Source organism: Camarhynchus parvulus, unplaced genomic scaffold (genome assembly GCF_901933205.1).
Source record: "Camarhynchus parvulus unplaced genomic scaffold, STF_HiC, whole genome shotgun sequence".
Lineage (NCBI taxonomy): Eukaryota > Metazoa > Chordata > Aves > Passeriformes > Thraupidae > Camarhynchus > Camarhynchus parvulus.
The window spans coordinates 1-13,798 of NW_022148457.1; the positions used below are offsets into that span (position 1 = coordinate 1).

General features: G+C 43.1%; 1 protein-coding gene across 1 annotated transcript; it reads left to right on the forward strand.

The window, feature by feature from the left end:
* Positions 1-1,566: 1,566 nt before the first annotated feature.
* On the forward strand, positions 1,567-11,322 carry LOC115916790 (C-type lectin domain family 4 member E-like; the record flags this gene model as incomplete). The annotated part of the gene is made up of 4 exons (XM_030970529.1): positions 1,567-1,635; positions 4,522-4,691; positions 9,645-9,754; positions 11,167-11,322. Coding segments are annotated over 4 exons (485 nt in total), but the record flags the coding sequence as incomplete, so codon positions are not given.
* Positions 11,323-13,798: the final 2,476 nt, after the last annotated feature.

The following is a 13,798-nucleotide window of genomic DNA, read 5'->3' on the forward strand; positions in this document are numbered from 1 at the left end:
TTTGGGTTTGCAAAAATTCCAATGTTGGGTTTGCAAAAATCTCAATTTGGGGTTTGCAAAAATCTCAGTTTTGGGGTTTGGAGCCTTGGCTGGGATGGGGAAATTGAACTGGGAGGGACTGGGGGGAACTGGGATGGACTGGGAGGGATTGGGAGGGGATTGGAGCAAACTGGGAGAGACTGGGAGGGAACTGGGATCAGATAGGGGGGACTGGGATAGACTGGGAGGTACTGGGAGGGAACTGGGAGGGAACTGGGAGGAACTGGGGGAACTGGGAGAGACTGGAAGGGGACTGGGATGGACTGGGTTATACTGGGAGGGACTGGGTGGGGATTGGAGCAAACTGGGAGGGACTGGGAGGGAACTGGGGCAGACTGGGAGGGGCTGGCATCAAACTGGGATGGACTGGGGGGGCACTGGGAGGGGGTTGGGGGACTGGGATCAAACTGGGAGGGAACTGGGAGAGACTGGGATAGACTGGGTTATACTGGGAGGGACCAGGATAAACTGGGATGGAACTGGAAGGGACTGGGAGGGAACTGGGAGGGACTGGGATCAAACTGGTATGGATTGGGAGAGACTGGGAGGGGACTGTGATAGACTGGGTTATACTGGGAGGGACTGGGAGGGGATTGGAGCAAACTGGGAGTGACTGGGGGGGAACTGGGATAAACTGGGATGGACTGGGAGGGACCGGGATAAACTGGGATGGACTGGGGGGACCGGGATAAACTGGGATGGACTGGGATGGGATTTGGGGTGACTGGGATGGGATTGGGGGGGACTGGGTTATACTGGGATGGACTGGGGGGACTGAGGATGGGGTTAGGGGGGACTGGGATAAACTGGGAGGGACTGGAAGGGGATTGGGAGGGACTGGGATGGAACTGGGATGGACTGGGACAAACTGGGAGGGATTAGGGGGAGACTGGGATAAACTGGGAGGGAACTGGGAGGGAACTGGGGGGGGTTAGGGGGGACTGGGATAGACTGGGATGGACTGGGAGGGACTGGGATCAGACTGGGGGGGACTGGGATAGACTGGGAGGGATTGGGAGGGAACTGGGGCAGACTGGGATAAACTGGGACAGACTGGGAGGGGATTGGGGGGACTGGGATGGACTGGGACAAACTGGGATGGACTGGGGGTGGACTGGGAGAGACTGGGAGGGACTGGGAGGGACTGGGAGGGACTGGGAGGGACTGGGAGGGAATTGGGAGGAACTCAGATAAACTGGGATGGACTGGGACAGACTGGGAGGGAACTGGGAGGAACTGAGATAAACTGGGACAAACTGGGACAAACTGGGAGGGACTGGGATGGACTGGTCCATACTGGTCCATACTGGTCCATACTGGTCCGTACTGGTCCGTACTGGTCCATACTGGTCCATACTGGTCCATACTGGTCCGTACTGGTTTATACTGGTCCATACTGGTCCATACTGGTCCGTACTGGTCCATACTGGTCCATACTGGTCCATACTGGTCGTACTGGTCATACTGGTCCATACTGGTCCGTACTGGTCCATACTGGTCCGTACTGGTCCCTACTGGTCTGTGCAGTGCAGCAGGATCAGACCCGGCTCCATTTCGGGATCCGGCAGCACCAACTGGAGCAGCAGGAGCTGGCTGGTAATGAACAGCATCAACAACATCCCCAGAGTTCCCAAAATTCCCCAAATCCCCCCAAAAATCCCCAAAAAACTCCCCCAAAAAATAAAAAAAAAATCCCAAAATTCCGCCCAAAAATTCCCCCAAAAACTCCAAAATTTCCCCCTAAAAATTCCTCAAAATTTTCCCCAAAAACACCAAAAAATTCCTCAAAATTTTCCCAAAAATGCCAAAAAATTCCTTAAAATTTTCCCCAAAATGCCAAAAAAATCCTCAAAATTTTCCCCAAAAATTCCAAAATTCCCCCCCAAAAATTCCTCAAATATGTCCCCAAAAATTCCAAAAAAGTCCCCAAAATTTCTCCCCTCCTCAAAAAATTTCCCCCCAAAATTCCTCAAAAATTTTCCCCCAAAAATTCCCAAATTTGCCCCCAAAATTCCACAAAATTTGCACAAAAATTAAAAAGAAATTCCACCCAAAATTTCCCCAAAACCTGAAAAAAATCCCCCCAAAAATTCTCAACATTTCTCCCAAAATAAAAAAAAAAAACCAAAAAATTCCCCAAACTCCCTCAAAAAATCTGGCAAAAATTCTCCAAAAATTCCCAGAAAAATCCCCAAAATTCCCAACATTTCCAAAAAAAATTCCCCAAATTTTCCCAGAATTATTAAAAATCCACAAAAAATCAATTTTTTTTTAAAAATTCACAAAAATTAAAAAAAAACCAAAATACCACAGAAACCCCAAAAACCCTCCCAAAAACCCTCCCAAAAACCCTCCCAAAAATTCACCCAAAAATCCCTAAAAATTTTTTTTTAAATTCCAAAAAAATCCCAATAAAAATTTTAAAAATCCCCAAAAATTTTTAAAATTCCCCAAAATATCCCCAAAAAATCTCCCAAAAATCCCAGACAACTTCCCAAAAATTCCCTGGGATGTTTCTTGGGGTTTTTCTCATTTCCCAGCACAAATTTCCCATTTTTGGGTGGTTTTGTCCCAGAACAGCTGCGGGGCCGTTTCCCTGGGGGTTTCCCATTTACCTGCAGAATTTCCTGGATCATTTCCTGGATTTCCCTGGATAATTTCCTGGATAATTTCCTGGATATTTTCCTGGATAAATTCCTGGATAAATTCCTGGATAAATTCCCAGAATATTTCCCAGGATAATTTCCCATTTTTGGGTGTTTTCCCCCAGAATTCCTGTGCTGAGCCCTGGGCAGCTCCCAGCACTGCGGGGCCGTTTCCCCAGGGGTTTCCTTGGATTTTTCCCATTTCCCGGATAATTTCCTGGATAAATTCCTGGATAATTTCCTGGATAAATTCCCAGAATATTTCCCAGGATAATTTCCCATTTTTGGGTGTTTTTCCCCCAGAATTCCTGTGCAGAGCCCTGGGCAGCTCCCAGCACTGCGGGGCCGTTTCCCCAGGGGTTTCCCTGGATTTTTCCCATTTCCCAGATAATTTCCTGGATAAATTCCCAGAGAATTCCCTGGATAAATTCCCAGATTTTCCCAGGATAATTTCCCAGGATAATTTCCCATTTTTGGGTGTTTTTCCCCCAGAATTCCTGTGCAGAGTCCTGGGCAGCTCCCAGCGCTGCGGGGCCATTTCCCCACTTACCTGGATCATTTCCCTGGATGAGTTCCCAGATTTTCCTGGATATTTTCCTGGATGATTTCCTGGATAAATTCCTGGATAAATTCCCAGAAGATTTCCCAGGATAATTTCCCATTTTTGGGTGTTTTTCCCCCAGAATTCCTGTGCTGAGCCCTGGGCAGCTCCCGGCACTGCAGGGCCATTTCCCCAGGGGTTTCCCTGGATTTTTCCCATTTCCTGGATAATTTCCTGGATAAATTCCTGGATAATTTCCTGGATAAATTCCTAGATAATTTCCTGGATAAATTCCCAGATTTTCCCAGGATAATTTCCCATTTTTGGGTGTTTTTCCCCCAGAATTCCTGTGCTGAGCCCTGGGCAGCTCCCAGCACTGTGGGGCCATTTCCCCACTTACCTGGATCATTTCCCTGGATGAGTTCCCAGATTTTCCTGGATAATTTCCCGGATAATTTCCTGGATAAATTCCTGGATAAATTCCCAGAATATTTTCCCAGGATAATTTCCCATTTTTGGGTGTTTTTCCCCAGAATTCCTGTGCTGAGCCCTGGGCAGCTCCCAGCACTGCAGGGCCATTTCCCCAGGGGTTTCCCTGGATTTTTCCCATTTCCTGGATAATTCCCTGGATAAATTCCCAGATAATTTCCTGGATAAATTCCCAGAATATTTCCCAGGATAATTTCCCATTTTTGGGTGTTTTTCCCCAGAAGAGCTGTGCCGGGCCCTGGGCAGCTCCCAGCGCTGCGGGGCCGTTTCCCCACTTACCTGGATCATTTCCCATAATAAATTTCCCATTTTTGGGTGTTTTTCCCCCAGAAGAGCTGTGCCGGGCCCTGGGCAGCCCTCGGGCGCCGGGCCGGGCTGGCTCCCCGCGGCTCCAGGATGATTACCTGGATCATTTCCCCGGATAATTTCCGTTTTTGGGTGTTTTTCCCCAGAAGAGCTGTGCCGGGCCCTGGGCAGCCCGCGGCGCTGCGGGGCCGTTTCCCCACTTACCTGGATCATTTCCCATGATAAATTTCCCATTTTTGGGTGTTTTTCCCCAGAAGAGCTGTGCCGGGCCCTGGGCAGCCCGCGGCGCTGCGGGGCCGTTTCCCCACTTACCTGGATCATTTCCCTGTGTATTTCCCATAATAAATTTCCCGTTTTTGGGTGTTTTTCCCCAGAAGAGCTGTGCCGGGCCCTGGGCAGCCCGCGGCGCTGCGGGCCGGGCTGGCTCCCGCACGGCTCCAGGATGATTACCTGGATCATTTCCCATGATAAATTTCCCGTTTTTGGGTGTTTTTCCCCCAGAAGAGCTGTGCCGGGCCCTGGGCAGCCCGCGGCGCTGCGGGCCGGGCTGGCTCCCGCACGGCTCCAGCTGTTTCTCCTTCTCGCGGGACGCGCTGAGCTGGGGCCGCGCCCACAACGCCTGCGCGGACCTGGGCGCGCACCTGGCCGTGGTCAGCGACGGCGACGAGCAGGTCAGGGGGGAAAGGATCCCCAAACCTGAGCCCAAATCAATCCCTGATCCCTGATCCCTGATCCCAAATCAATCCCTGATCCCTGATCCCTGATCCCAAATCAATCCCTGATCCTGAGCCCAAATCAATCCCTGATCCCTGATCCCTGATCCCAAATCAATCCCAAATCAATCCCAAATCCTGAGCCCAAATCAATCCCTGATCCCTGATCCCTGATCCCAAATCAATCCCAAATCCTGAGCCCAAATCAATCCCTGATCCCTGATCCCTGATCCCAAATCAATCCCAAATCCTGAGCCCCGATCCCAAATCAATCCCGAATTCCTGATCCCAAATCCTGATCCCAAATCAATCCCTGATCACTGATCCCAAATCAATCCCAAATCCTGAGCCCCGATCCCAAATCAATCCCGAATTCCTGATCCCAAATCCCTGATCCCAAATCAATCCCTGATCACTGATCCCAAATCAATCCCAAATCCTGAGCCCAAATCAATCCCTGATCCCTGATCCCAAATCAATCCCAAATCCTGAGCCCCAATCCCAAATCAATTCCTGGATCCCAAATGCCTGAGCCCCGATCCCAAATCCCAAATCAATCCCGAATCCTGAGCCCAAATCAATCCCTGATCCCTGATCCCTGATCCCAAATCAATCCCAAATCCTGAGTCCCGATCCCAAATCAATTCCCGGATCCCAAATCCCAAATCCATCCCCGAGCCCAAATCAATTCCCGGATCCCGAATCCCCGAGCCCTGATCCCAGACCCCAAATCAATCCCGAATCCCTGATCCCAAATCCCTGATCCCAAATCAATCCCTGATCCCAAGGGCCTGAGCCCCGATCCCAAATCCCAAATCAATCCCGAATCCCTGAGCCCTGATCCCAAATCAATCCCCGAGCCCAAATCCCCAAGCCCTGATCCCAAATCCCAAATCAATCCCGAATCCCTGAGCCCTGATCCCAAATCCCTGATCCCAAATTAATCCCGAATCCCTGAGCCCTGATCCCAAATCAATCCCCGAGCCCAAATCCCCAAGCCCTGATCCCAAATCCCAAATCCATCCCCGAGCCCAAATCAATTCCCGGATCCCAAATCCCCGAGCCCTGATCCCAAATCCCAAATCAATCCTGAATCCCTGAGCCCTGATCCCAAATCCCTGATCCCAAATCAATCCCCGAGCCCTGATCCCAAATCCCTGATCCCAAATCAATCCCAAATCCCTGATCCCAGATCCCAAATCAATCCTGAATCCCTGAGCCCTGATCCCAAATCAATCCCCGAGCCCAAATCCCTGATCCCAGATCCCAAATCAATCCCAAATCCCTGATCCCAAATCCCTGATCCCAGATCCCTGATCCTAAATCCCAGATCCCTGATCCCAAATCAATCCCCAATCCCAAATCCGTGATCCCAAATCACAAATTCCAAATCCCTGATCCCAAATCAATCCCCGAGCCCAAATCCCTGAGCCCTGATCCCAAATCCCAAATCAATCCCGAATCCCTGAGCCCAAATCCCACATCCCAAATCAATCCCCAATCCCGAATCCCTGATCCCTGATCCCAAATCAATCCCCAAGCCCAAATCCCAAATCAATCCCCAAGCCCAAATCCCTGATCCCAGATCCCAAATCAATCCCTGATCCCAGATCCCAAATCCCTGATCCCAAATCAATCCCCAAGCCCAAATCCCAAATCAATCCCCGAGGCCAAATCCCTGATCCCAAATCAATCCACAATCCCTGATCCCAAATCCCAAATCCCAAATGAATCCCAGATCCTGAATCCTGAATCTCAAATCCACAATCCCTGATCCCAAATCCCAAATCCCAAATCAATCCCAGATCCTGAATCCTGAATCTCAAATCCACAATCCCAGATCCCAGATCCCAAATCCCAAATCAATCCCCAATCCCAAATCCTGAATCCTGAATCTCAAATCCCAAATCAATCCCCAATCCCAGATCCCAGATCCCAAATCCCAAATCAATCCCCAATCCCAAATCCCTGATCCCAAATCAATCCCTGATCCCAGATCCCAAATCAATCCCCAATCCCAAATCCCTGATCGCAAATCCCAGATCCCAAATCAATCCCAAATCCCTGATCCCTGATCCCAGATCCCAAATCAATCCCTGATCCCAAATCCCTGATCTCAAATCAATCCCCAATCCCAGATCCCAGATCCCAAATCCCAAATCAATCCCCAATGCCAAATCCCTGATCGCAAATCCCAGATCCCAAATCAATCCCTGATCCCTGATCCCAGATCCCAAATCAATCCCAAATTCCAGATCCCTGATCCCAGATCCCAAATCAATCCCTGATCCCAAATCCCTGATCTCCAAATCAATCCCTGATCCCTGATCCCAGATCCCAAATCAATCCCAGATCCCAAATCCCAGATCCCAAATCAATCCCAAATCCCAGATCCCAAATCCCAAATCAATCCCCGAGCCCAAATCCCAGATCCCAAATCAATCCCAGATCCCAAATCCCTGATCCCAGATCCCAAATCAATCCCCGAGCCCAAATCCCTGATCCCAAATCCTGAATCCTGAATCCTGAATCCCAACCCAATCCCAAATTTTTGGGGATTTTGGGGGGAATTATTTGAGAATTGTGGGGGAATTTTTGGGAGTTTTTTTTAATTTAAAAAAAGTTTGGGGGGATTTTCTTTAAATGTTTTGGGGATTTCTTGGGGAGATCTTTGGGGGGATTTTCTTTAAATTTTGGGGATTTTTTGAGGGATTTTCTTTAATTTTTTGGGGATTTTTGGGGCATTTTCGGAGGGATTTTCTTTAAATTTTGGGGAAATTTTGGGGTGGGTTTTCTTTACTTTTTTGGGGATTTTTTGAGAGATTTTTTTTTAATTCTGGGGATTTTGGGGGCAATTTTCTTTAAATTTTGGGGATTTTTTGGAAGGATTTTCTTTAATTTTTGGGGGATTTTTGGGGAATTTTTGGTGGATTTTCTTGAACTTTTTGGGGATTTTGGAGGGATTTTCTTTAATTTTTTGGGGATTTTTCGGGCATTTTTGGAGGGATTTTCTTTAAATTTTGGGGATTTTTTGGGGTGGGTTTTCTTTACTTTTTTGGGGATTTTTTGAGAGATTTTTTTTTAATTCTGGGGATTTTTGGGGGGATTTTCTTTAAATTTTGGGTGGATTTTCTTTAAATTTTGGGGATTTTTTGAAGGATTTTCTTTAATTTTTGGGGGATTTTTGGGGAATTTTTGGGAGGTTTTTCTTGAACTTTTTGGGGATTTTTGAGGGATCTTCTTTAATTTTTTTTTTATTTTGGGGGCATTTTTGGAGGGATTTTCTTTAAAATTTGGGGAGATCTTTGGGTGGATTTTCTTTAAATTCTGGGGACTTTTTGGAAGGATTTTCTTTAAATTTTGGGGATTTTTTGGAAGGCTTTTCTTTAATTTTTGGGGGATTTTTGGGGAATTTTTGGGAGGTTTTTCTTGAACTTTTTGGGGATTTTTGAGGGATTTTCTTTAATTTTTTTTTTTTATTTTTGGGGGCATTTTTGGAGGGATTTTCTTTAAAATTTGGGGAGATCTTTGGGTGGATTTTCTTTAAATTTTGGGGATTTTTTGAGGGATTTTCTTTAATTTTCTTTTATTTTGGGGGCATTTTTGGAGGGATTTTCTTTAAATTTTGGGGATTCTTTGAGGGATTTTCTTTACTTTTCTGATTTTTGGGGCATTTTCGGAGGGATTTTCTTTAAATTTTGGGGAAATTTTGGGGTGGGTTTTCTTTACTTTTTTGGGGATTTTTTGAGAGATTTTTTTTTTAATTCTGGGGATTTTTGAGGGAATTTTCTTTAAATTTTGGGCGGATTTTCTTTAAATTTTGGGGATTTTTTGGAAGGATTTTCTTTAAATTTTGGGGATTTTTTTGAAGGATTTTCTTTGAATTTTGGGGGATTTTTGGGAGGTTTTTCTTGAACTTTTTGGGGATTTTTGAGGGATTTTCTTTAATTTTTTTTGATTTTGGGGGCATTTTTGGAGGGGTTTTCTTTAAAATTTGGGGAGATCTTTGGGTGGATTTTCTTTACATTTTGGGGATTTTTTGAGGGATTTTCTTTAATTTTCTTTTTATTTTGGGGGGCATTTTTGGAGGGATTTTCTTTAAATTTTGGGGAAATTTTGGGGTGGGTTTTCTTTACTCTTTTGGGGATTTTTTGAGAGATTTTTTTTTAATTCTGGGGATTTTTGGGGGGATTTTCTTTAAATTTTGGGGATTTTTTGAGGGATTTTCTTTAAATTTTGGGGATTTTTTTGACGGCCTTTCTTTAATTTTTGGGGGATTTTTGGGGGATTTTTGGGAGGTTTTTCTTGAACTTTTTGGGGATTTTTGAGGGATTTTCTTTAATTTTTTTTTGATTTTGGGGGCATTTTTGGAGGGATTTTCTTTAAATTTTGGGGAGATCTTTGGGTGGATTTTCTTTACCTTTTGGGGGATTTTTTGAGAGATTTTTTTTTAATTCTGGGGATTTTTGGGGGGATTTTCTTTAAAATTTTGGGGATTTTTTGGAAGGCTTTTCTTTAATTTTTGGGGGATTTTTGGGGGAATTTTTGGGAGGTTTTTCTTGAACTTTTTGGGGATTTTTGAGGGATTTTCTTTAATTTTTTTTGATTTTTGGGGGCATTTTTGGAGGGATTTTCTTTAAAATTTGGGGAGATCTTTGGGTGGGTTTTCTTTAAATTTTGGGGATTTTTTGAGGGAATTTCTTTAAATTTTGGGGATTTTTTGAGGGATTTTCTTTAATTTTTGGGGGATTTTTGGGGAATTTTTGGGAGGTTTTTCTTGAACTTTTTGGGGATTTTTGGGGCATTTTTGATGGATTTTCTTTAAATTTTGGGGAGATTTTGGGGTGGGTTTTCTTTACCTTTTTGGGGATTTTGGGTGGATTTTCTTTACCTTTTTTGGGATTTTCCCAGGTTTTCCTGCTGGAGAACAGCAACCGCAGCAGCTCCTACTGGCTGGGGCTGAGGGACGCGGAGCAGAAGGGGAAATGGCGCTGGGTCACTGGAGAGGAGCCCAAATTCATGTAAAAATCTCCATTTTTGGCAAAAAACATCTCATTTTTAGTTAAAAAAATCTCATTTTAGAGGGGAAAAAAAAATCACAATTTTTAATAAAAAAAATCCCAATTTTGGGGGAAAAAAAATCAGATTTTCAAGCAAAAAAAATCTGATTTTTCAGTAAAAAAATCCGGATTTTTCCTGAGTTTTGGAGGGAAAAAGACCCTGGTTTTCTTTTAAAAAATCAGGGTTTGAATTAAAAAATCCTGACTTCTGATAAAAATTCTGAGTTTGGGAAAAAGTTCCAATTTTGGGGTAAAAAAATTATCAATTTTTAGCAAAAAACAGCACAATTTCTCTTTTAAAAAATCCTGATTGCCAGGAAAAAATTCCGAGTTTTGGTAAAAAAAAAATCCCAATTTTGGTGAAAAAAATCTGATTTTTTTGGGGGGGAAAATCCTGATTTTGGGGCAAAAACAAAAATCATCATTTGTAGGTAAAAAAATCTGATTTTTTTTGTAAAAAAATCCCAATTTCTGATAAAAATTCTCCAGATTCAGGGTAAAAATTCTGATTTTGGGGCAGAAAAATCCCAATTTTCCTTTAAAAAAGCATCAGATCCAAAAGGCAAACCTGACGCCATAAATCTGATTCTTTTTCTTTTTTCTTTCCTTGAAAAAATGACATTTTGCCCAATTTCTCCCCCCTAAAACTTTTTTCTTTTTTGTATTTTAATTCCCTAATTTTGGGGTTTTTCCCCTTTTTTGTGCTTTTTTCATTCCCTCAATCCAGGAATTTCAAAGTGATAGGAACGAAGGAAAATCAGGAAATAAAATCAATTAAAACGATATTAAAAAATCAATACAAATTGATGAAAAATTCCTAAAAACCAAAAGAAAATCAATCACAATGAATAAAAGATGAATAAAAACAAATTAAAAATTCCTAAAACCAAAAGAAAATCAATCCAATTTAATAAAAGATGAATGAAAACAAATTAAAAATTACGAAAAACCCAAAAGAAAATCAATCCAATTTAATAAAAGATGAATAAAAATCAAGTAGAAATCCATTTTAAAAATTTCAACTACTAAAAAATACAAAAAAAGAATTATAAAAAAAATCCACTGAAATATTTAAATCACTAAATATTTCTTGAAAAAGAATTAACAATCAGTTAAAATTCAATTAACTTACTAAAAATCACAAAAATCATTACAATTAATAAAAACCAACCCCATAAATCCAATTTTTATTCCGTTTTTCCCTGGAAAAAATTCAATTTTTAGCCTCATTTTCCCCTCAAAAATTGCTTTATTTGTGCTATTAAACCAATTTCTGGGGGGTTTTTTTAATTCCTTGATTTACTTTTTGCCTCTTTGGTGATATTTGAATTTTCTGATGGGATTTTTTTCCGGGTTTTGGGGTTTTTTGCCAGGTTTTGGGACGCGTGGCTGCAGGAGGAGCAGAGGGAGCGGAAGGATTGCGGCGCCCTGGGCCCCAAAGGGCGCTGGGTGAGCGCCAAGTGCTCGGAGCCGCTGCCCTGGGTGTGCCAGAGACCCAACCGCTGCTGAGAGCCCCAAAAAAGCCCAAAACTGCCCCAAAACTGCCCCAAAAGAACCTTTTTGTAAAGGGGTTGGTGCCAAAAATCCCGCAAAAAATCCTCTTTTTTTAAAAGGGTTTGTGCCAAAAATCCCGCAAAAAAATCCCCATTTTTAAAGGGGATTGGTGCCAAAAATCCCGCAAAAAAATCAGGATTTTTAAAAGGGATTGGTGCCAAAAATCCTGCAAAAATCTTTACAAAAATCAGGATTTTTAAAAGGGATTGGTGCCAAAAATCCCGCAAAAAAATCAGGATTTTTAAAAGGGATTGGTGCCAAAAATCCTGCAAAAAATCCCCATTTTTAAAAGGGATTGGTGCCAAAAACCCCGCCAAAAAAAATCATTATTTTTAACAGCGGTTTGTGCCAAAAATCCCGCAAAAAAATCCCCATTTTTAAAAGGGATTTGTGCAAAAAAATCCCCATTTTTTACAGGGGTTTGTGCCAAAAATCCCGCAAAAAAATCCCCATTTTAAAAGGGGTTTGTGCCAAAAATCCCACAAAAAATCTCCTTTCTACAGGGATTTGTGCCCAAAAAAACACGCAAAAAAATCCTGATTTTTCAAAGGGATTTGTGCCAAAAATCTCCATTTCTGAAGGGATTTTGCTTGGAGTTGGGTGGGAATTCGGAGGAGCAGCACTGGTGGGTTTGGAGATGAAGGCATTCAATGGTCACCAACAAAAAACCCCAAATGATCCCAAATCGCCCATCAATAACCCCAACGCACCCGAAATCAAACCAGACCTTGCAAAAAACCCCAACTTGCCCCAAAATAACCCCAAATCCTCCCAAATGCCCCCAAATTTCTGCCCAGCTGCCCCCGCAGGCCCCAAAGGGCGCTGGGTGAGCGCCAAGTGCTCGGAGCCGCTGCCCTGGGTGTGCCAGAGACCCAACCGCTGCTGAGAGCCCCAAAAAAGCCCAAAACTGCCCCAAAACTGCCCCAAAAGAACCCTTTTTGTAAAGGGGTTGGTGCCAAAAATCCCGCAAAAAAATCAGGATTTTTAAAGGGGTTGGTGCCAAAAATCCCGCAAAAAAAACAGGATTTTTAAAAGGGATTGGTGCCAAAAATCCTGCAAAAAAATCCCCATTTTTAAAAGGGATTGGTGCCAAAAATCCTGCAAAAAATCCTGATTTTTAAAAGGGATTGGTGCCAAAAATCCCGCAAAAAATCCCCATTTTTAAAAGGGATTGGTGCCAAAAATCCCGCAAAAAAATCAGGATTTTTAAAAGGGATTGGTGCCAAAAATCCTGCAAAAAATCCTGATTTTTAAAAGGGATTGGTGCCAAAAATCCCGCAAAAAATCCCCATTTTTAAAAGGGATTTGTGCAAAAAATTTTTTCAGGGGTGGTGCCAACAAAAATCCGGATTTTTAAAGGGGTTGGTGCCAAAAATCCCGCAAAAAAATCAGGATTTTTAAAGGGGATTGGTGCCAAAAATCCCGCAAAAAAATCAGGATTTTTAAAAGGGATTGGTGCCAAAAATCCTGCAAAAAATCCCCATTTTTAAAAGGGATTGGTGCCAAAAATCCCGCAAAAAATCCCAACTTTTTAAAGGGGTTGGTGCCAAAAATCCCGGCAAAAATCAGGATTTTTAACAAGGGATTGGTGCCAAAAATCCCGCAAAAAAATCAGGATTTTTAAAGGGGATTGGTGCCAAAAATCCCGCAAAAAATCCCCATTTTTAAAAGGGATCTGTGCAAAAAAATCCCCATTTTTTACAGGGGTTTGTGCCAAAAATCCTGCAAAAAAATCCCCATTTTTAAAAGGGGTTTGTGCCAAAAATCCCGCAAAAAAATCAGGATTTTTAAAAGGGATTGGTGCCAAAAATCCCGCAAAAAATCCCCATTTTTAAAAGGGATTGGTGCCAAAAACCCCGCCAAAAAAATCATTAATTTTAACAGCGGTTTGTGCCAAAAATCCCGCAAAAAATCCCAACTTTTTAAAAGGGTTTGTGCCAAAAATCCCGCAAAAAATCTCCTTTCTACAGGGATTTGTGCCCAAAAATCCCCGCAAAAAATCGTGATTTTTAAAAGGGATTTGTGCAAAAAAATCCCCATTTTTAAAAGGGATTGGTGCCAAAACCCCCGCCAAAAAAAATCATTATTTTTAACAGCGGTTTGTGCCAAAAATCCCGCAAAAAAATCCCCATTTTTAAAAGGGATTTGTGCAAAAAAATCCCCATTTTTTACAGGGGTTTGTGCCAAAAATCCCGCAAAAAAATCCCCATTTTTAAAAGGGGTTTGTGCCAAAAATCCCACAAAAAATCTCCTTTCTACAGGGATTTGTGCCCAAAAAAACACGCAAAAAAATCCTGCTTTTTCAAAGGGATTTGTGCCAAAAATCTCCATTTTTGAAGGGATTTTGCTTGGAGTTGGGTGGGAATTCGGAGGAGCAGCACTGGTGGGTTTGGAGATGAAGGCATTCAATGGTCACCAACAAAAAACCCCAAATGATCCCAAATCGCCCAT